The sequence below is a fragment of the Lithobates pipiens genome, unplaced genomic scaffold (assembly GCF_037356315.1).
Source record: "Lithobates pipiens isolate NorthernLeopardFrog02 unplaced genomic scaffold, aLitPip1_a1.2 Scaffold_25, whole genome shotgun sequence".
NCBI classification, from domain to species: Eukaryota; Metazoa; Chordata; class Amphibia; order Anura; family Ranidae; genus Lithobates; species Lithobates pipiens.
The window spans coordinates 177,272,094-177,292,480 of record NW_027507787.1 but is presented as its reverse complement, the minus strand read 5'-3'; the positions used below and the strand labels follow the sequence as shown (position 1 = coordinate 177,292,480).

The following is a 20,387-nucleotide window of genomic DNA, read 5'->3' as shown; positions in this document are numbered from 1 at the left end:
CCAAAGACCTGCCTGCTGATTGGCAGGGAGGAACGTTAGTGTGAAAATAGCAAAAATGTTTTTGCTATGCCACACAACAGGGTGGGATTGGGACGCAGTGCTCTGCGCCCTGAGCCTACCCTATTTTGAAATCTATTAGAGCCTCTGGCTCTAATTACGTGCTTCAAAATACACCCCCTGCCTATCCCCGCCATAGTATTTCATGTGTTCTGTAAGGGGCCGGGCACATGAATAGGGAGGGCAGCGGAGGTGTTGGGGGGCGGCGCCTGTGCATTGTGGAGCCAAGCATGGGAAGTGCTGATGAGGGAGCTAGATGTGCTCACCTAAAGCTGGAATCCAGCCAAAAACGATTTTTGCTCATTTGCACTGTAAAAATAAATAGACACTAATGAAGTGTGTGCAATGTGTGCTCCCTTTTGTATTGTGTAGTTCCCTTACTTTCATTCCCTCCATACTGTACATGTACAGTCAGCATCAAATGTCCAATGCTGAAACTTAAAGAAGAAGTACAGCCAAAGCTTGTTTGGCTGCACTTCTCCTGTTGATCACAGGAGTGCAGTTGTTTCTGCACTACTGTGCCTTGTTTACTGTGCCACAGAACCGGTCCAAGCTCAGAAATGATAGTGACTATATGGTCAGGATCCACCCACGTGCCTGGACTGGCACCTGGCATAGCCACTCAGTGTGCTCCTGAGAGCCTGAGCTGACTACTCCCGCCCCCATAGCCCAGCGCTCCAGTGAGCACGGGGGGAGGGAGGGCAGATAGCAGTGACAGACAGTCACCAGCTCTCTGCTCAGGGAGCTCTGAGACCTGAGCGATCAGCCTTAGAGCCGGCCGGGGACAGATGCATCATCGGAGCGATTCTGCATCCATCTAGGTAAGTATAATTGTAAAATAAATCCCACACCTCTCTTTTAAGCCTGGCACACACAATGAGATTATGGATCATCCGTTTTTATTTTGTTTTTTTTTGCATGCAGGTCAAATAAAAGAAGCTACTAAAATTCCCGTACACCATAATACAAATTTGGAAATGATGTAATGTATTGGATTTATATTGTATTTTCAGAGAAAAACTACTGATTAAACAAAAATCGCACAATCTGGTATCGTACGAGAAACATTTTTGTGCTTGTCCCATTGGATAATTCTGCATGATCTGCCCTGATCGGCTCTCGAGAGCTGTGTACTAACGATCAGTTTATCATATGATTGCTTCTAAAGCGGTATTTTTTACTAAAACTGGTGCAGAATATGGTGCAGCTGTGCATGGTAACCAGTCAGCTTCAAAGGGCCCTTTCACAAGGACGTGTCCGTGCAGGGCTCCGCTTTGTTCAGCAGGGATCGCTCCATCGATCCCCACTGAGCAGGCAGATGACAGGGATGGGCCTGTCAGAGCGCTGCTCTCCTCTATGGTGGATCAGATGAAGACGGACTATAGAGTCCATTTTCATTTGATCCCATCTGCCAGGCGGATGAAAAATAGGGTTTCCATCCTTCACACTTTAGTGGATTAGAGTGGATCAGATGTCAGCGGACATGTCACTGCTGACATCCGTTGCTCCATAGACCTGTATGGAGCGTCCGTTTAGGTCACCCTAAAAAACTGACAGGCGAACCTGAACGGTCCACCTATGTGAAAGGGGCATAACTTCAGCGTGTTCAATTAAGCTTTGACAATAAAACCTGGAAGGCAAGTGGCTACTATGCACAGCTGCACCAAATTCTGTGTGCACCAGTTTTAGTAAATCTTCCCCCCAATGTTTAATCCATGCCTTGCCATTTCTTTGTGTTGCATCACAAATATGGGAGCTCTAATAAAATGAAAACACATCCCTTCCATCATGGTGACCTCTCTTTTAATTGTTCTGCCTTCCTGTGGCTGTGTCCTCTCTAATAACTGTGTAGCTCTCACCTACACCTATGCTGAGATATGTAGTTTCACCATAGGAAGTGTCAGTTCTCAGGCTACAGGCAGAGGTCATGCATTAGCCTGTGCAGTGCCATGCTGCATGCCTTATGTTTAAGCACAAGCACACATTTCTGACACAGGAATGTGAAGATTTACTCTGCTATAGGCTGTGTGTACAGGGCAACAAGTGTCACCATAAAAATACATGACCAATGCACATCCTATGCAGATGATAAACACTAGGTACAGGTAGGAAGGTTTATAATGCATTTAACTGATTGCCTTGTCTCCCAAGATTGCTTAGTAAAGCTCAGCCAGGGAATATCAGCAAAGGTCTGAGGACATACAAGTCTACAATCTGAGCATAAATGGGTGAACTCTCTGTAGACACAATTTATTGTTTCAGTGCAGAATCAAATTTTTCAAATTCTACACAGACATTCTTAAAATTGCATTATTACGTTTTGTTAAACCATAAAATACTAAAAAATGTACCAGTTCCCCAGAGTCCATTCTCTCAAGGAGCGTAGAATCTCTGCAGTCTTTATTTAAATGGTCAAGACAGATTTCCCAAAAATCAAGAAGCTGGAAATTCTGAGACTTCCCCACGTATCAGTCATGACTAGTGATGATTTAATGCCTTGTGATTGGCTGTGATTGCACTTCCAACGCTACACCTTTTTGTTGGTGATTTTGCTGACTTCACTTTGAATGAGCTCCATCTGTTTGCTACAAACTTTGACTCTGAGTCTGATTCTTACTTGCTATGTAAACACATGCACAGATAGCAGATTTATTAAAGTTAATAAATCAGATATCCCTGCCTGAAAACACACAGCTACAGAAAGAAGCAGAATAGTTTTAGCAGCTGTGCTCACCATTGTACTGTATAGGGTACCCACAAGGGACTCAATGAATGATTTCTGCTTGGTGAGTGTCTCATATTAGTATAGTGTCATCTCCTTGGCTAGAGACTTTGCTTAACCACTTTAGCCCCCTTAATGACCAGGCCATTTTTTGCGATACTGCACTGCGTAGTTTTAACTGACAATTGCGAGCTTGTGCGACGATGTACCCAAACAAAATTGATGTCCTTTTTTTTCTTCCACAAATAGAGTTTTCTTCTCGTGGTATTTGATCACCTCTGCAGTTTTTATTTTTTGCGCTATAAGCAAAAAAGGACCAATAATAATAATGAAAAAAAAATATATATATATATTTTTCACTTTTTGCTATAATACATATCCAAAAAAATTATAAAAAAAAATTATAATTTATTCATCAGTTTAGACCAATATGTATTCTGCTACATATTTTTGGTAAAAAAAAAAAAAAAAATCACAATAAGCGTATATTGATTGGTTTGCGCAAAAGTTATAGTGTCTACAAAATAGAGGATAGATTTATGGACTTTTATTTTTTTTATGTTTTTACTGGTAATAGCGGTGATCTGTGATTTTAGGTGGGAATGTGACATTGCAGTGGAAAAATCTGACCCCAAGTGACTCTTTTTGGGGAACAGTGACATTATTACATTGATCAGTGCTATAAAAATGCCCTGATCAATGTATAAATGGCACTGGCAAGGAAGGGGTTAACACTAGGGGGCGATCAAGGGGTCAACCGTGTTTCCTGGGTGTGTTCTAACTGTATGGGGGATGGGCTTACTGGAACACCACAGAGATCGCTGTTCCCGATCGTTAGGAACAGCAGATCTCCATGATGTCACCTGTCAGAACGCGGGTCCGCCTCATTTACATAGGCAGATCCCCGTTCTCCCTCTGTGTACCGGGATTGCGGGTCCCTGGCAGACATCATGTCCGTGGGTCCCGCAGGCACCTGCGATTTGACATGCACGGACCGACGTATGGGTACGTCGGTTTGCGCTGGAGTGCCAACCTGCTGCAGTATATATACTGTGGCTGGTCGGCAAGTGGTTAAAGAATTTTTCCATGCATGTCTGTATTATACATAGTTACATTGATTCAGCTTAGATCTAATGTAACTATGTATGTACCAAACCTGGCCAATGCCCCTGGAAGATGGAAATATGGAAAAGTAGACACCTCTATTTCAGTGATCACATGCTTCCAGGTCGAACATCTGCTTACTGAACACAGAAGGTTGTCCACTCAGCACAGGTGCTTTGCATTTTCTGAATGACTGCAAAGAGTTCTCTGATTGGATGAGGCAGAGAAGTGGAATGGTGATGTCCACCTTGTCTAATCAGAGAACTCTTTGCATTTATTCAGAAAATGTAAAGCATTCTCTGAATGTTGTCTATGCTGAGTGGCCGACCTCCTTTGTTCACAATGCATCAGGCTGACCACTCAGCTCAGGACCTGGAAACAAGTGGATATCACTGAATTTCCAGCTTTCAGGGGCATAAGCCAGGTGTGGTATATACTTGTGTTAGTTTGCACCTGCCTTCCTCCAGGTGCAATCTGGTCCACTAAGAAGAAAAAAAAACAGAAGGGTATCTGTCCTCCGTTTAGTTCAGGGGTCACAAACTGGTGGCCCTCCAGCTGTTGCGATACTACAAGTCCCATGGGGCATTGCAAGTCTGAGCCCTTGTACACACGGTCAGAGATTCCGTCGGAATGTGTCTGATCTGAGCGTTTTGTCGGATATTCTGACTGTGTGTGGTCTGCATCGGACTGTTTCCGTCGGAATATCCGTCGGACCAACTTTTCCAACTTGCCGGAAATATTTTCCGACAAAATGCTCCGATCGGACATACTCCGATCATGTGTAGAGAATTCCAATCGGACAAAGTGCCACGCATGCTCAGATCAAATTCCTACACCAAAGCTATTGGCTACTAGCGTGAACATAGTCCCGTCGTAACGAAATAACGTCATCACGTCGGATTTTCCAACAACTTTGTCCGACCGTGTGTATACAACAGTTTTGGACAAAATCCGACGGACAAAATCCGACGGATTTGGTTGTCGGAATCTCCGACCGTGTGTACAAGGGATGACAGTTTCAAGCATGACTCCCACAGGCAGAGGCATGATGGGACTTGTCGTTTTTCAACAGCTGGAGGGCCACCAGTTTGAGACCCCTGATTTAGGTGTATCAGATCGGAGAGTAGTCAGATTTAAACAGACAGCAGAGTCCGTTTACTCCTGGCCGCCCATAGAATAGAGCGGGCTCTGTCCATGTCCGCTCTGCAGAAACTTAATGGGCACAGATGTATTATCTGTTCTGCTCCGATCAGCAGAGGATCTGTGAGCTGATTTCCTGCTGATCTGGACAGAACCTGCCTTTATGTGAATTGTGCCTTATAGAGCTCTCCATTTACAGAGCCATATCCTAATGCATCCTACAAAAGAATTAGAAAAACAAATGAGCTAAAGACATAACAGACAGATCTCTCAGAAGATAATCACATAGGAGTTTTAAAGTTTGCATACTTTTCCCTACGTATTATGCAAATCTCTGCTGACATGACACTCCTTCCAGACTCAATAATTCCTTTGTCATAAGTCTGTTCTGCACAACCAGTTCTGGTTGTTAAACACGGAAATTATTTTTGTACAGATCAGTCATGGAAAATGTGACACACTGCCAAGATTGTGTCAAGCTAGTTTTGGATTTTCCATAATGGAATTGGTGAGTCAGTGACAAAGCAGAAAACCTGAAGATCTACAAATCCTGATAGCTTTTTTCTTATATGTCCTCTAGACATTAGTGGCTAAATTCATTAGGAGAATTGTAGATAGAAGGGGGTACAGGGGCTGCTGAGAGAAAGCAGAAGGCGGTTAGGAACTGGATTCAAACTCAGGGCTGTGTAAAATAAATCAGTGGTTCTCGACCCTGTCCTCCAGTACCACCGACAGGCCATGTTTCCAGGTTTTCCTTTATCTTGCACGGGTACTTTAAATCAGAGTCAATGGCTTGGTGTTTTGGACAGCTATTTTATCTAAGAGAAATTCCCAAAACTTGGCCTGTTGGGGGTACTCGAGGACAGGTTTGAGAACCACTGCTCTAAAGAACAGCTTGCCTGATTTCTTGATCCATTGATTCCTTTCTTGCTGAAATCTGAACTGTGTGCTTCTCCCTTGAACTTCCTATTTAAGCCAGGTCTCTATGCTTTTTGTTTGCCACATTATTGTGCTTATGCAAGTATCTTGCTACACTCGTCTTTAAATACGACTACTCATGTACCAACCCTAGACTGAAGATTCACCAACCACTCTTTATATTGCTTACTGCTTTAAACCAAATACCTTCTGCTATCAACTTTGGCTTGATCTCTATGTTCCTGCCTGCTTCTATATTGCTACCACTACTTGTGAATCCAAATCACGCTAAAGGTTCTTTATGGTTCAGGAAACATGAAACCGTCTTTCCTTTCATTTGTCTTGTAATCTACCGACCATATAGAGTAGACACCATGCTCCCTCAAAAAGCACATCCAGAAGTTATTTTTTCCAAAATATACCTTGACACAAGGGCAAGGGCATGGTGCAAAAAGGTTAGTGCTGTTCACAAGTGCCTAGGGCAGTGATGGCAAACCTTGGCAACCCAGATGTTTTGGAACTACATTTCCCATGATGCTAATGCAATCTGCAGTGTAGTGGAGCATCATGGGAAATGTAGTTCCAAAACATCTGGGGTGCCAAGGTTCACCATCACTGTCCTAGGGAAACTGGATCTTTTAATGCAGCTCAAACTTTAATGCCTGCTATTTTACATTACCTAAGAACATATGTGCTTTTTCATTGGATTTCTTAATGTAATAGTAGAAGTTTGTTCAGCTGGTCATACATAAAGCTATCTCCAAAAATGTTATTCATTTGGTTAATTTAGGAAGCAAGGCAACTGTGCTTAAAGTCCAACCCAATGAAAATAAAAAATCCACCCTTGAATTAAATGTCACCAAGGGTTAAATGCTAGGAGCAGAGGATTAATGCTTAAAAATACTTACCTGCCTTGTTCTAGCAGGGTCCTCCCAGCTCTGCCACCAGCCCCCGCTCTGCTCCTCTGTAAACTGCAACATGCTCAAGTTGCACTCCAGCCTCCAAAACATACAATACAAGGTTAAAGCCATATTGAAGGCTTGTTTAGAAATGGCCCGGACATTAGGATAAGGGGAGGGCCGACATGACGAGGGTGGGGGCGGTGAGGCTCGGCTGGGCGGAAAGGAAGTGTGGAGGAGGCGGGCCCTTGAGCGGGGGGATGACGAGGAAAGGGGGCGGAGTCGGCGCGCAGAGTTTCAGTGCGCGCCGGGGGAATAGGAAGCAGGAGGAGAGTTTTTTCAGCTCTCCCCTGCGTTAGCGTATCGAGCCCGGCGGACCGGCGGTGTTGCTGTACATGATGGACGTGGATGCGGTATTGTCGAGGCTGCGGGAGGAGGCGGTGACCCGGGGTGTTGGCTGGTTAGAGGACTCTGTGGCAGGCTTGCTGCGGGGCCCCGGCCAGGCCTCGTGCGTGGTGCTCGGCGGCCCCCCTTCCCCTCTCTCCCCCCCTCATCCTCCCGGCCGCCTCGGGGCCCGCAGATCCCGGCCTCCGGAGCGGTACAGCCCCGAGCTGGCAGCTGACAGGGCTGGGGGGAACCCGGATAGGGACACCGCTACCCCGCCGGCTAAGCGTAGGCCGCTGGCGGTTGGGGGGGTGCTAGTTTGCGGCGTGCGCGGGGGGGTGGCGATCCCGGGGGCCGAGTTGCTCAGGCGCGGGAGGGGGGTCAGATGGCGGCTACCTCTGCGGGCCTCTTGCCTGCAGCGAGGGGGGCTCGGCGTGGGAGAGAGGCCTCGGCGGGTGCTGGCCAGTCGCTTGGAAAGGCCAGGGCCTGTAATCCTGATGGACGGGGGCGGAGCAGGACGGCCGGGACATCGCGGCTCCATCGGGGGGACCGGTCCGCATTGCGGTCTGGATCTGTGGCTAGGCGGGCTTCCCCGGCCCGGCCCAGGGCTCGTCGTGGTGAGAACGCTGAGCGGGGGTTGCAGACCTCCACGGCGCGCAGTACGGACGGTGCTGCAGGGCGCTCTACGCCGGCGAGGAATCCTGACCCACGGCCTGGTGTGACGGCACGATCGGAGGCTGGGAGTTCCCAAGACGGCTTGTCGGAGGGGGAGCTGGTCGAGCCGGAGGAGGATGAGGTACCGAGGACGGCACGAGGCACGGGACCTACGGCTGGATGTCCCCTTGGGCAGCGGCAGCCAGGTAAGAGACCTTCTACTCTGTCTTCTTCTTCTTTTTCTGTCCTTCCTGAGGGGGGTCCTTCGGGAGGGGTGGGGGGCGCTGGGGCGTCTGGCGTCTTCGGGGTCGGCCCTGGGGCGGGTTCTCCAGATGTGGGGGTAGTTCACTGGTTCAGTGGTAGAATTCTCGCCTGCCACGCGGGAGGCCCGGGTTCGATTCCCGGCCAATGCAATTATGGGCTCTTTGTGTTTGCAGCGCTCTCCCCCAATTTCCAGCCCCGTGGAGTGCATCAAGGCACAAGGTGTTTCTTGTCGAGAATGTACTAGGCGTGCGGGAGGTTTTGGCGCGCTGTGAGGCTGGTTCACGGCCGGCGGCGGAGGCGTCTCCGGTGGCTGCGTGGGCCTTGGGTGCGCAGTCTGGGGTTCGGGGTTTGCCGTCAGGGGTTCCCCCTGTGGTGGTGGCCGCTGCGGATGGGCCGGCGATCGGTCCGCTGGCAGCTGCTCCTGGGCTGGCCGTTGGGGGGGTTGTTCCTGCGGCTGCGACGGCGGTGGTTGCTGCGCCGGCTGCGGTTGGTGAGGCGGTGGTAGCCGCTAAGGGAGTAGCAGGAGGGGATGGCCTGCGTCTAGCTGACGCAGCGAAATGTGAGGTCTACGTCTGTTTTGAGGGGCCTTTGGGCGCTCACTTGAAGACTGAGGTGAGAGACCGCATTTGGAAAGGGGAATATGTGGAGATTTTTTCCTTGCTGCCTCTGGAAAAGTTTAACTTGGACAAAGTTAAGCCGGATGAGAGCAAGAAGGAGGAGGAAGAGAAGCGGCGGTACCGGCTGATCCCGCGCACGTTTGCAAACTGGTTGCAGGCGTTTGCGATTCTGGCTAGCGTTATTGGAGAGAAGGCGCCGGAAAACTGCTCGCCACTTTTTTGCTACCTCGATTCCATCGGGGAGGCGCAGAGGGTTTACGGGGGGACTGCTTGGTTGCGCTATGATGAGCAATTTAGGCAGAAGAAAGCGGTCCGCCCGTCCTTGCGGTGGGATCACAAGGACATTAGTCTTTGGATGAAGCTGATGTCCTCCCCGAGGGGCTCCTTGCCTCCCTTTCAGGGAGGGGCCGGGAGCCCGGCAGCCGTCGGACAACCGGCCGGAAACCGCATGGGTTTCTGTTGGCAATTCAATGCCGGCACTTGCAAATTCGGGGCCAAGTGTCGATTCCGGCACGAGTGTTCCGCGTGTGGAGGTTCCCATTCCCAGTCCCGGTGCTTCAAGCAGGGACGGGGAAAAGGGGGGGGACGCTGGAAAAGGGGGAGACGCCGGTGAGGGTAGGAAGGATGGTGCCTTTTCTAAGGCGCTATCCTGATCAAGTTGCAGCCAAGTTGCTGGAGTTGGGGTTTGCGGAGGGTTTTCGGTTGAATAGTCAGCTTCAGGTGGTTCCGCCGGTTGCGAACAACTTGAAGTCGGCTAGGGAGCATGCGGGTGTTGTCACAGACAAGTTGCTCAAGGAAGTTGCTTTGGGGCGCATGGCTGGTCCGTTTGGGGATCCGCCCATGGCTAATTTGGTGGTCTCCCCGTTGGGCGTGGTTCCGAAGAAGGAGCCGAACAAATTTCGACTCATTCATCATTTGTCCCATCCGCGGGGGGGTCGGTTAATGACTCCATTGATCCCAGCCTCTGCACAGTGTCGTACACTTCTTTTGATACGGCGGTTGACTGGGTGCAGCGTTTTGGCAAGGGGGCATTGTTGGCGAAAACGGATGTGGAGGCGGCCTTCCGCCTCTTGCCGGTTCACCCGGATTGCTGCCACTTGTTGGGTTGCCGGTGGCAGGGCATGTTTTACGTTGATCGGTGTTTGCCCATGGGGTGCGCAATTTCTTGTTCGTTGTTTGAGCAGTTTAGTTCTTTTTTGGAATGGGCGGTGCGGGATGTTTCTGGTTTATCTTCCGTCATCCATTATTTGGATGACTTTCTGTGTATCGGGCCTGCTGATAGCCACGTTTGTGCGTCTCTCTTGGCTACGATTCAGCAGTTGTTTGAGGTTTTTGGGGTCCCGTTGGCCCCGGATAAAACGGAAGGTCCGACCACAGAGCTGCGTTTTTTGGGGATTGTCATAGACACCATGGCGATGGAGTGCCGTTTGCCGATGGACAAGTTGGAGGATCTGCAGCGGGAGGTGGCCGGGGCGTTGCGGGCAAAGAAGATTCAGCTTCGGGCCCTGCAATCGCTCTTGGGCAAGTTGAATTTCGCCTGCCGCATTATGCCGATGGGGCGTGTTTTCTGCCGGCGCTTGGCGGCGGCCACAGCTGGCGTGCGGGCTCCTCATCATTTCATCCGTTTGGGCCAGGAACTCAAGGCTGATTTGTTGGTGTGGGATTCCTTCTTGGCCAGTTATAACGGCCGCTCGCTTTGGTTGGATAGGGTGGTTTCTAACTTTGATATAGAATTGTTCACGGACGCGGCTGGTTCAGGTGGTTTTGGGGCTTTCTTTCAGGGTCGGTGGAGCGCTGGGGAATGGTCGGTGTCTTGGAGGGAAGCGGGTTTGGTTCGCAATCTGGCCGCACTGGAATTGTTCCCCATTGTACTGGCAGTCGAATTGTGGGAGGGCGACTTCCGGAATCGGCGCGTTCGCTTTCATTGTGATAATCTGGGGGTGGTGCACGCCATTAATAATAACACTGCCTCTTCTCCTCCTGTGGTGCGTTTGCTGCGCTATCTGGTTCTTAAGTGTTTGTGTCTTAATTGTTTTGTGACTGCTGTGCATGTTCCTGGAGTAGAAAATTCAGTGGCTGATGCGTTGTCTCGTTTCCAGTGGGACAGATTCCGTCAGTTGGCACCGGCAGCGGAGGCGCACGGGCTTCAGTGCCCCGAGAGGTTATGGAGCATCGCCTTACCACAGCACAGCTGTTGATTCGTAAGTCCGTATCGGCAGCTACCTGGTCAGCGTACAGTAAGGTCTGGAGTGAATGGGGCGCGTTGGTACAGGAGGTGGGTGATTGCAGTAGCGAGGAGGGTAGGGTTCATTTGCTGCTTTATTTTATTGGCCGGAATTTTGAAAGTGGGGTGTCGGCGTCATATATGTCGCAAAAGCTGGCCGGGCTGGCTTTTATGTTTCAGTTGGCGGGCCAGAGGGATGCTACTAAGGTTTTTATGGTTCGGCGCGCTATGCGTGGTTACCGCGCTGGTCGCTCGGCGGCTGATACCAGGCGACCGGTTTCGTTCCAGCTTTTGGGCGAGGTGGTAAAACAGTTGCAACGTGTTTGCGTTTCACGTTTTGAGAGGGTGTTGTTCCGGGCGGTTTTTGTTTTGGCCTTTTTTGGGGCGTTTCGGGTTGGGGAGATTGTGAGTAGGAATAAGAGAGGTGATGGGGGTTTAGACGTGAGCGAAGTGTTCGTGCGGGGTGGAGCGTTGGGTGTGTTCTTGCGCAGGTCCAAGACAGATAGGTTGGGCAAGGGTGTGTGGGTGGAATTGCGGTCGATTCCGGGTTCCCCTGTGTGTCCGGTGGCATCGGTGGGGGAATTTTACTGTATCCGGCCCCAGGGGGAGGGGGTCTTCTTCCGACATGAGGATGGCACGGCCTTGTCTAGGTTTCAATTTCAGGCGGTATTTAAAAAGTGTTTGGTGGCCGCGGGGTTGTCAGTTAACAACTATTCTTCTCACTCTTTCCGCATTGGGGCTGCCACTGGGCGGTCCGGTGGGGATTGGATGACCAAGCTGTTCAGAGCATTGGGCGTTGGGAATCGGCGCGATTTAGGTTGTACGTCCGCCCTCATTTATTGTAGGTACGGGGTGATGCTGGGGCTCGGTCGGATTGGGGGGTGCAGTTCTTTCTTTCGGGGGTAGGCCGGGTTGGTTCGTTCTGTTCTTTAAGGAAGCGTTGTGCAACCTTGCTCTCCTCTCATCCCACCCTGCCACTCTATTCCTTTGTGTTTTTTCTTTTCTTTCAGACTCGGAGGCCTGTCTGGTGTGGATCCTTGGACACTCATATGTTTATTGGGGTGCCAGGAGGGCTGAGGTCCGGAGGGATGGGAGGTTGTTGGGTCTGTCTAGGGAGGAAGGCACGGTTCGCTGGTTGGGTATCCCGGGAATGCTGTGGTCTAGGGTGTTGCCGGAAATACACAGGTACGCTCGCTTGGATCGTCCTCCTAATGTGGTTTTGTTACACGTGGGTGGTAATGATCTGGGTTTGCGGTGTGCCCGGGAATTAATCAGGGATATTAAATTTGATCTGCTACGGTTGCAAGCCTCTTTCCCTGATACGATTTTTATCTGGTCCGATATTGTGGCCAGAACGGCTTGGCGTTTGGCGCGCTCTGTAGCAGGCTTGAATAGGGCCAGGGTGAAGGTAAACAAGGCGGTGGCCAAGTTTTTTGTCCGGAATGGAGGGCTGGCGGTGCGTCATCGGGATTTGGAGGAGGAGACTTGGCGTTTTTTGCGCTCTGATGGCGTGCATCTGAATGCCATCGGACTTGACATTTGGCAACTGGGGGTGCAAGATGGTGTGCAACGGGCAGTTAGGATGTGGTGGGCGTCACGCATGTAAGGTGTCACATGCGCTTGCTGTGGCGTTAGGTCTATGGGGTCTTTGAAGGTGGTGCTGGAAAAAATAATGGAGGTTAAAGGGGGTTGGGCACAGATGGAGGTATGGGTGTCCTTTTTTCTCCCTTAAAAGGTTAATAATGGAATGGAGGAGGTTGTATCTGGAAGGAAGTTGCTGGTTTGTCCCTGAGCTTGCGTAATTACACGGCGGGGGGCCTGTTTATGGTTTACCGATACAACTGGTGGGTTAAAATTCTAATTTACCTTCAAAGACCTCTAGATCAAAAATGGGTTAATGCTGGATGTATATATATTTGGTTTATAATGTTTTTTGTTGAAAATGTATTTATATGCATTTAAGTTATGTTTCAGAGTATTTTTGTATTTTTTTATATGTTTGTAATAAAGAAAAATGGGCAGCTATGGCCATTCGACTCCAAAGAGGACAATGTGTCGTCTGGTCATTTGTTAGATAAGTAATTTAGAGTATAAGTGGTTATAGAAGAGCCTCACAAATGAGCACATCCCCTAGTCATGTGTTTTTCTTGGTTCTTGATTCCTGTTGTACCCAATATTTCTTGTGATAATTAACCTTACCTGAGTCAGGGCTCCAAATGACAATGACAATTGTTGACCAGAATATATTCAATGCAGTCATTATTGTTGTAAATAATAATAAATATGAGTATTAAAGTGATTGTAAAGGCAGATTTTTTTTTTATTTTCAATTAACAAACATGTTATACTTACCTGCTCTATGCAGTGGTTTTGTACAGAGCAGCTCAGATCCTCCTCTTCTTGGGTCCCCCACTGGTGCTCCTGGCTCTTCTCTCCTGCTGGATGCCCCCACAGCAAGCAGCTTGCTATGGTGGCGCATAAGCAGGCGTGCTCCCGACCTATGTGTCAGGTTCGACCACGCCCCCTCCGTCTTTTGACTCACTGGCTGTAATTAACAGTGGGAGTCCTTATAGAGGCAAGGCTCTTGTGGACATCCCTGGATCAAGAGGGGGCTCAGGTAAGTATTAAGGGGTGGGGGGCTGCTGCACACAGAAGTTTTTTTTACCTTCATGCATAGAATGCATGAAGGTAAAAAACCTTGTGCCTTTACAACCACTTTAATATCTGTGTATTGTAGGTGATGATGCCAAGGCTCCGCCCATAAACCAGAGGAAGGGTGGATTTTGTATTGTAAGTTAGAAAAGCTGCCCGAGTTTTGTGTTCTTGGATACAACAAAATTCAGACACCTCCTGAAAGTGCTTCTGGTCTAGATATCAATTCACAACATTTCTTTCTGTCTGTGGAAAACAGAGACTAAAAAAGGCAGGTCTGAGAAAAACTGACCTGTACAGTCACAAGGCTCGCTAAGAGGTGTTCTTAGAATACCAGATGCCAGAAGTTTTAAAGAGGGTCCATCGCCACATTAAAAAATTGCATTAAAAGCACAGAAGAGCACAGAAAAATCAAGTATTTTACATGCTTACTTGCAGTGTTTTCCCTATCCATAAAAAAATTCTCTTCAGTTCCTTTGATCTTGTTCCAGGACAAGTCAATTCCTTAGCAAAGCCTTCTCCTTACCTGCCTCTGCTGGGGTAGTTGAATCACATGCAAGATGGTGGTGCCCAGCAGCAGCCCCAGGGCTGTTGTAAATATATATATATATATATATATATATATATATATATATATATATATATATATATATATACACACAAGGGAGAATATTACAGTTGAAAACCATACATGAAATACATTAAATGTACATACAATCTTAAAAAACTCTTTAAAACAGTCGGATGGACTGGTGTACTACAACTATGCCTACATGATAGCAGAATGAATGAACTGAATGAATTTCAGTGTTTTCTTTATTGAGCACATTTTCATGTACATTGGATTTATGATTTCTTCTTATATTTTTACAGAACATGACAGATTATGAACTGAATAAATTCAGCATTCTTTATCAACCGTAAGTCAGTTGCTATTTATTTTGTTCTGTTACAACCTGATATATGGTTATCTTTATGAATGCTTGTGTATTGTACATGTGCTGAATATATGTGTAAAGATGTCATCTGCAAATTGCCAAAGTTGGGCAGTCTGTGGCCATGGGTCCTCTCAGGAGATTTTGGCCCTGGGTGCTGCCCATAATGCCTACTTTACAATTCAGGGGTGCCCAACTGTTTGACCTTCCTGGGCCACATTGGAAGAAGAGGAATTGTCTTGGGCCATACATATAATACACTAATAATTAGGATAGCTAATGAGCAGAAAAAGTCAGGCAGATCACAAATTAATGATCACTGATATAGATAATGTACCTATATAAGTAATACAACTGTATTATTTTTTATTAAAAAAGTAAAAGAAGGTAACAAAAAAGTAGTAGGATATTTGACACTATTTTTGATAAACTAACGCATCAATATCTGCTTCAATGGATGTGGTAGTAATTTTCAACAAATCCTCAAGGTGCTCATCTGATATGTTGGTACTAATTTTGCCCTTCGTGTTCTTAATCCATGGAAATAATTGCTCGCTAATATGGGTGCTATGGAAAACTGATGACGTGAATAAGGAATGATTGTGAAGAGTGGGATATTTTTCTTTGCAACGATAAAAGTCCAGTAAAGAGACACTTTAATTTTTTTCTTCAGAAACATATGTTTGCAATGTGTAATGCATTTTTACAAAATAAATTCCCCCAAAAAATCAACATTTTGTGTTGGGCCGCATTTATAGCCATCTTGAGTAGCAGTACACTAGGGAGATATTAGTATGTATGCAGCTTGATGGTACTCAGTGTGTATTGTGCTGTTTTTCTGGAATCCTCCAGGTGCTGTGTGTTTATGCCAATGTACTGCTTTGTGAAAAAATCTTACTATGTAATTTCAAAAGTTAACTGTAAAGTATGCAGCCAATAATTATAACAATAAACTGTAAAAAAAATGTTTGTGATGTTTTACATCTATGGTACCATTTATATTAAAACCAATGTTGAAGCCACTGTCTATTTTAACCATCAGCAAACTAACTATTGCTTTTCATGACAGTCCAGCATCTGTCTCTTACATTTTAGTGACGCAATATAATTAAAGTATCCTTATTTCTATGTGAAATTATTTGCTCCTAAAGAACAATGCCAGCACATGAGGTCCCATAAGAGAAAAAGGCCGGCAATAAAACAATGTTAAAGAATGAAACCATATTATTAAACCTCTTGACATGATTCACTGTCCTGAATCCTGTCAATTATTCAAGAATATCTAAAGCTTAAAGTTAACAATGTAGCCTTTTATTTTTCATCATATTATTTTTCATTGCCTGTGGTATTTTTGACTTCAAGAATAAAACGTTTCAATTCAGGATCAAAATGCTTGGAGATGTTTGATATGTCTTGCTTTGTAGCACACTTATTCAAGTTCAAATTAAGCTTAAGCCAAGCGATTGTCCATTAGGATCTGGTGAAGGACCACAGATAGGACCCTTATCTATAGGCTATCAGGCTAAAGCCCCGGGTCAAATTTCTGGAGACAATCGCTGGTTAAAAAAAAAAAAGTCCGACATTGGGCTCGTGTGTTTTCCACCCTGTCCGGTTGAATGGAAAAAAAAAAACTCATTGTGTGTACCCGGCTTTACCTAGATGAGTTACTTCATTTATAAGACCAACAATGGTCAAGAAAGTCACTCTAGCTAAATATTCTCACAGCATAATTAGTATGTGCCAATGATCACATTTATTCCTTAGAAAACAAAAACTATAAAGGCTACGAGGAATCCAGCCACATAACAAGCTTAGAGAAATCTAAACCGGGTTTCGAAATGTATGAAGGTTGATAACAAAAAATCAATACCCGGCCCCAGTTAACAAGATGGTGGACTGCCCGTGATTGCAATGTATGTTTCTTAGTATACATAAGCTATGCACTGTTAATTTTAATGCCAAATCTCTATTTTGTATTGTTGAAAATTTTATAAAAACTATTGAAAACTAAAAGCTACGAGGATTCAAGTCCATGACTTAAAGGGTGAGGAAGCAAATTAATTGAAACCATTTAAACTGGATCTGAAACACCTTAAAACGTGAAGCTCTGCTTTGTTATGTTTAAATATTTAGATATGTTAATTGTGCCTAAGTAGGACCCTAAAAAAATACTTTTTGTCTTTAATGTCAGTGTTACTCTAAGGCCGCGTACACACGCGGGGACTGTTCGCCAAACTTTGTCCGCTGAACAGTGTTTCGGTGGACAGTCCGCTCGTGTGTGGGCTTTCAGCGGACAGTTTCAGCGAACAGTCCGCTGAACAAGGTTTTTCGGAAATTCCGAAAAACTGTCCGCTGAAACTTTGTTTCAGCGAACAGTCCCCTCGTGTGTAGGCTTGTTCGTCAAACTAAGTTCCGCGCATGCTCAGAAAGGATTTACACGCCGAGGTTTGCATTGCAGTGTATAGGACGTCGTTTTCTAGTCCCGCCGTACGTGCCGTTCACGTCATCGCGCACGGTTTCAGCAAACTGTTCGTTCGTCGTGTGTGGCCATGTCCGTCCATGCTAATTTTGAGCGGACTGTTTGCTGAAACTGTTTGACGGACAAAGTTGGGCGAACAGTCCCCGCGTGTGTACGCGGCCTAAGGCATTGCTGCCTCTGACTGCTAATCTCGCCAGATCTGGAATCAGATTTGGTGATGTCACTCACTACTATACTACTATGCTAAAAGTTCTGACATAAGGAAGTGAAACCTTGCCTCTACCAAGATGGCCACTTCCACAGTGAAAAACAAGGCATGGTAAGTCAGTAATGGGGTAAAGATCAGCTGCAGGAAGACCACAGACAAGTCTGCGATTAGTCCTTTGACAAGAGCTTCCAGAGTCCAGTTCCTCTTTCGATTCATAAAGTAGGTTCAGTAATAGACACCAAATTATAGGCAGGATCAGAGTCCGGAACAAACAGAGGTCAGCAACACAGGAGAGAAGACTGAAAGACCATTATTCAATTATCCTGTGCAGAGCTCAGGCTTAAAAAGCTCTTTTGACAATTGGCACCAGTGGACGTGCCCACATGTTTGCCGATATGTTGTGATGTGCATGTGTTGGTGCACATACCCACGCTCACCATCACTTGTGTTCTTAGGCTTCTATGCCCATAAATATGTGTATGCATATGAGCACACAAAGTAGCCTGATGGCTAGCACAGTGTTCCTGACACCCCATGTAATATCCGGCTACACTTGCATAAAGTTTGGGTGTGCTTTTTCTTTAAACATTTGGATTCTAGCATTATTTTCATTCCAACTCCCATACTGGCCTCTTAAAACAAACCTGTTAGTATCACTATAAAAGTAAACTATCCTATCTAGGAAAGTTTGGGCACCACCATGTGCGAATCCATGCATTTCATTTTCCAAAAACACATAGGGGGACCCAGAAACCTGGATGCCGGCAATTTTCTACTTCTGTTTTATATATCAGCTACAACCTAGTACAAGGAGGACCCTCTCAAATTTTAATTTATGCCTTGGAAAAAGTAGCAGGAAGTGTGGAGCCTATGCTGTTAAAAGAGATTTGATGATAACATATCTAAATAGATATAATACGTTTATGAAATGCTTATTAGTATGCAAGAGTTTATGCTTGTAATAGATAATAACAAGACATTCTGTAATAAAAAATCTGAATCGCACACTGGTGAAATTGGTAGCAGTTTTAAATAATGAGTACTGTGTGTCTGAGCTGGTCATGACCCAAAGCTAGTATCTGTAACTCTGAAATGAAATAAAACACAGAGTGTAGTCTGACTTTAACATTAATTTATGTTTCTGGTCGGTGGCAGAATACAGCAAGTTCCAGCTGTATGAACTAAGTAGATAACTGCAAAGAACAAATCATTCCTCAAATTTCTTGATATACTTTTCATAGGTAAGCAATGAACAAATGTGCAAAATGTGCAAAATTGAATGACAAAGTGAACAAATAAAAAGGAAAAAAAAGTTAATGTATGGCTGATATACAAATGGAAAAAAAATCAGATAAAAAAGACAAAATTCTTGTAAACTAGTATTCAGTGAAGGAGATCCCATAAGAAGTGGACAGCGTTGGTCAGATGCTTGGCAGCATGTCACCTATCACCATAGTTAAAATAAAAGGCTTACCAGAAAGCCAGTGACCACCCTTACTCAAGGGGGTCACAAAGCGGTTGTTTGGATTCAAAGATCCACTGGAGGAATATCCAAGTGTCTCTCGCCAGAAGCCTTTATATACACCGGATGGTAATCAGCAGCCAGAACATCCGACAGCCTCAGCAACACATGTTAATATGTGAAGAGACACATATAGTGGGATATTATCTCTTAAGCAGTTTATTGGCAATGCTGCAGTGCTGCATACATACGTTTCAAAACTGGGGGCACCGCTCCAGTGCAAACAAGACAAAACAGTTCCTTGCAATTTTACAAATCCATGGAAGCGATTGCAAATGTGCAATGCGTGTGAGCGTGGCGTCCCGATGATCGTTTAGTCAAAGGTGATGTCATCAGAGGTACCCCTAATGGCGTCACCTTTGACGTAATGACCGTCGGGATGCTACGCTCACATGCTCTGAGCATGTGCGATTTGCTTCCATGGATTTGTAAATTGCAAGGAACTGTTTTGGCTTGCTTGCACTGGAGCTGTACCCCCAGTTTTTGTAGGCATTATGTTATTTATATTTTCAGTTTAAGTTAGCATTGCACTTTTATATATATATATTTTGTATTAATAATTGCCGCTATGATTGGGCTTAAAGCTCTGGTGTCCAACTTTTAGCTCAAGAGCCACATGTGGCCCTTTGGCGTTAGAATTGCAATGCGGCCCTTGGACCTAGCAGTCAGCAGTGGGAGTTTCATAATGGATCTGTAAAAGCTGTCATTAGCAGTTTCATGTAACATGCCCACAGTCTCCGACAGCTTGACTCCAATCTCCAACAACTCCTGTAGCAGTCTATGACCATCTCTTTTTGTAAGTCTTTAGTCTTTGACAGCCTTTTGTAGCAATACATACAATAAATATTGTATGCAGCCCTTTGATGATATCATGGGCAGCATTTGAGGCCCCATAAAGTTGACAACAATTGACTTAAAGAGTAACTTTAGAGGGTTTTAATAGGAGGAGTCTAATAAACATTGTTGCAGATTCCTACCTGTTTCTGCTCTAAAGAAATAGCTGTTTGTTCCATTAAGTTTTTTTTGGATACTGATTCTGAATGAGAGAAACTAATTCATTATAAGCAGCTGATGTACTGATGTAGGATTCTGATGAGAAGGGCTGCATTGTCAGCATCCCTGGTTACCTCTTTGGGAGTATCTCACCAAAAATTACACTTTTTTTGAAGAGGATGCCTAAAATCTGACTTGTATCTTAGTGCAGAGTTCTCTGCACCAGTAAGAAATTACATTATGTGGGCATTCTGTATACCAGCAACCTGTAGGTTGCCATATTGCATTGCATTTTACAGAAAATTACCATTCTGAAGTTACATAGTTACATAGTAGATGAGGTTGAAAAAAGACACAAGTCCATCAAACCCAACCTATGTGTGTGATTATATGTCAGTATTACATTGTATATCCTTGTATGTTGCGGTTGTTCAGGTGCTTCTCTAATAGTTATTCTTGAAACTATCAATGCCCCCAGCTGGGGCCACCGCCTGTGGAAGGGAATTCCACATCCTTGCCGCTCTTACAGTAAAGAATCCTCTACGTAGTTTAAGTTTAAACCCCTTTTGTTCTAATATTAATGAGTGGCCACGAGTCTTGTTAAACTCCCTTCTG

The 20,387-nt window shown here is 45.8% G+C and overlaps 1 protein-coding gene and 1 long non-coding RNA gene across 2 annotated transcripts in view; both read left to right on the top strand.

Moving 5' to 3' along the window:
* The window catches only part of BLNK (B cell linker), a gene marked incomplete in the record, with an annotated part of 346,417 nt that overhangs the window by 95,197 nt on the left and 230,833 nt on the right, over window positions 1–20,387 (top strand). The window contains 1 exon segment of the mRNA XM_077455234.1: window positions 14,509–14,555. Coding sequence (XP_077311360.1) covers window positions 14,509–14,555 — 47 coding nt within the window.
* LOC143929958 (uncharacterized) lies at window positions 7,802–12,100 on the top strand. Its single transcript, XR_013262673.1, has 3 exons — window positions 7,802–8,084; window positions 10,859–10,960; window positions 11,994–12,100. It is a non-coding gene; the product is annotated as an uncharacterized LOC143929958 (long non-coding RNA).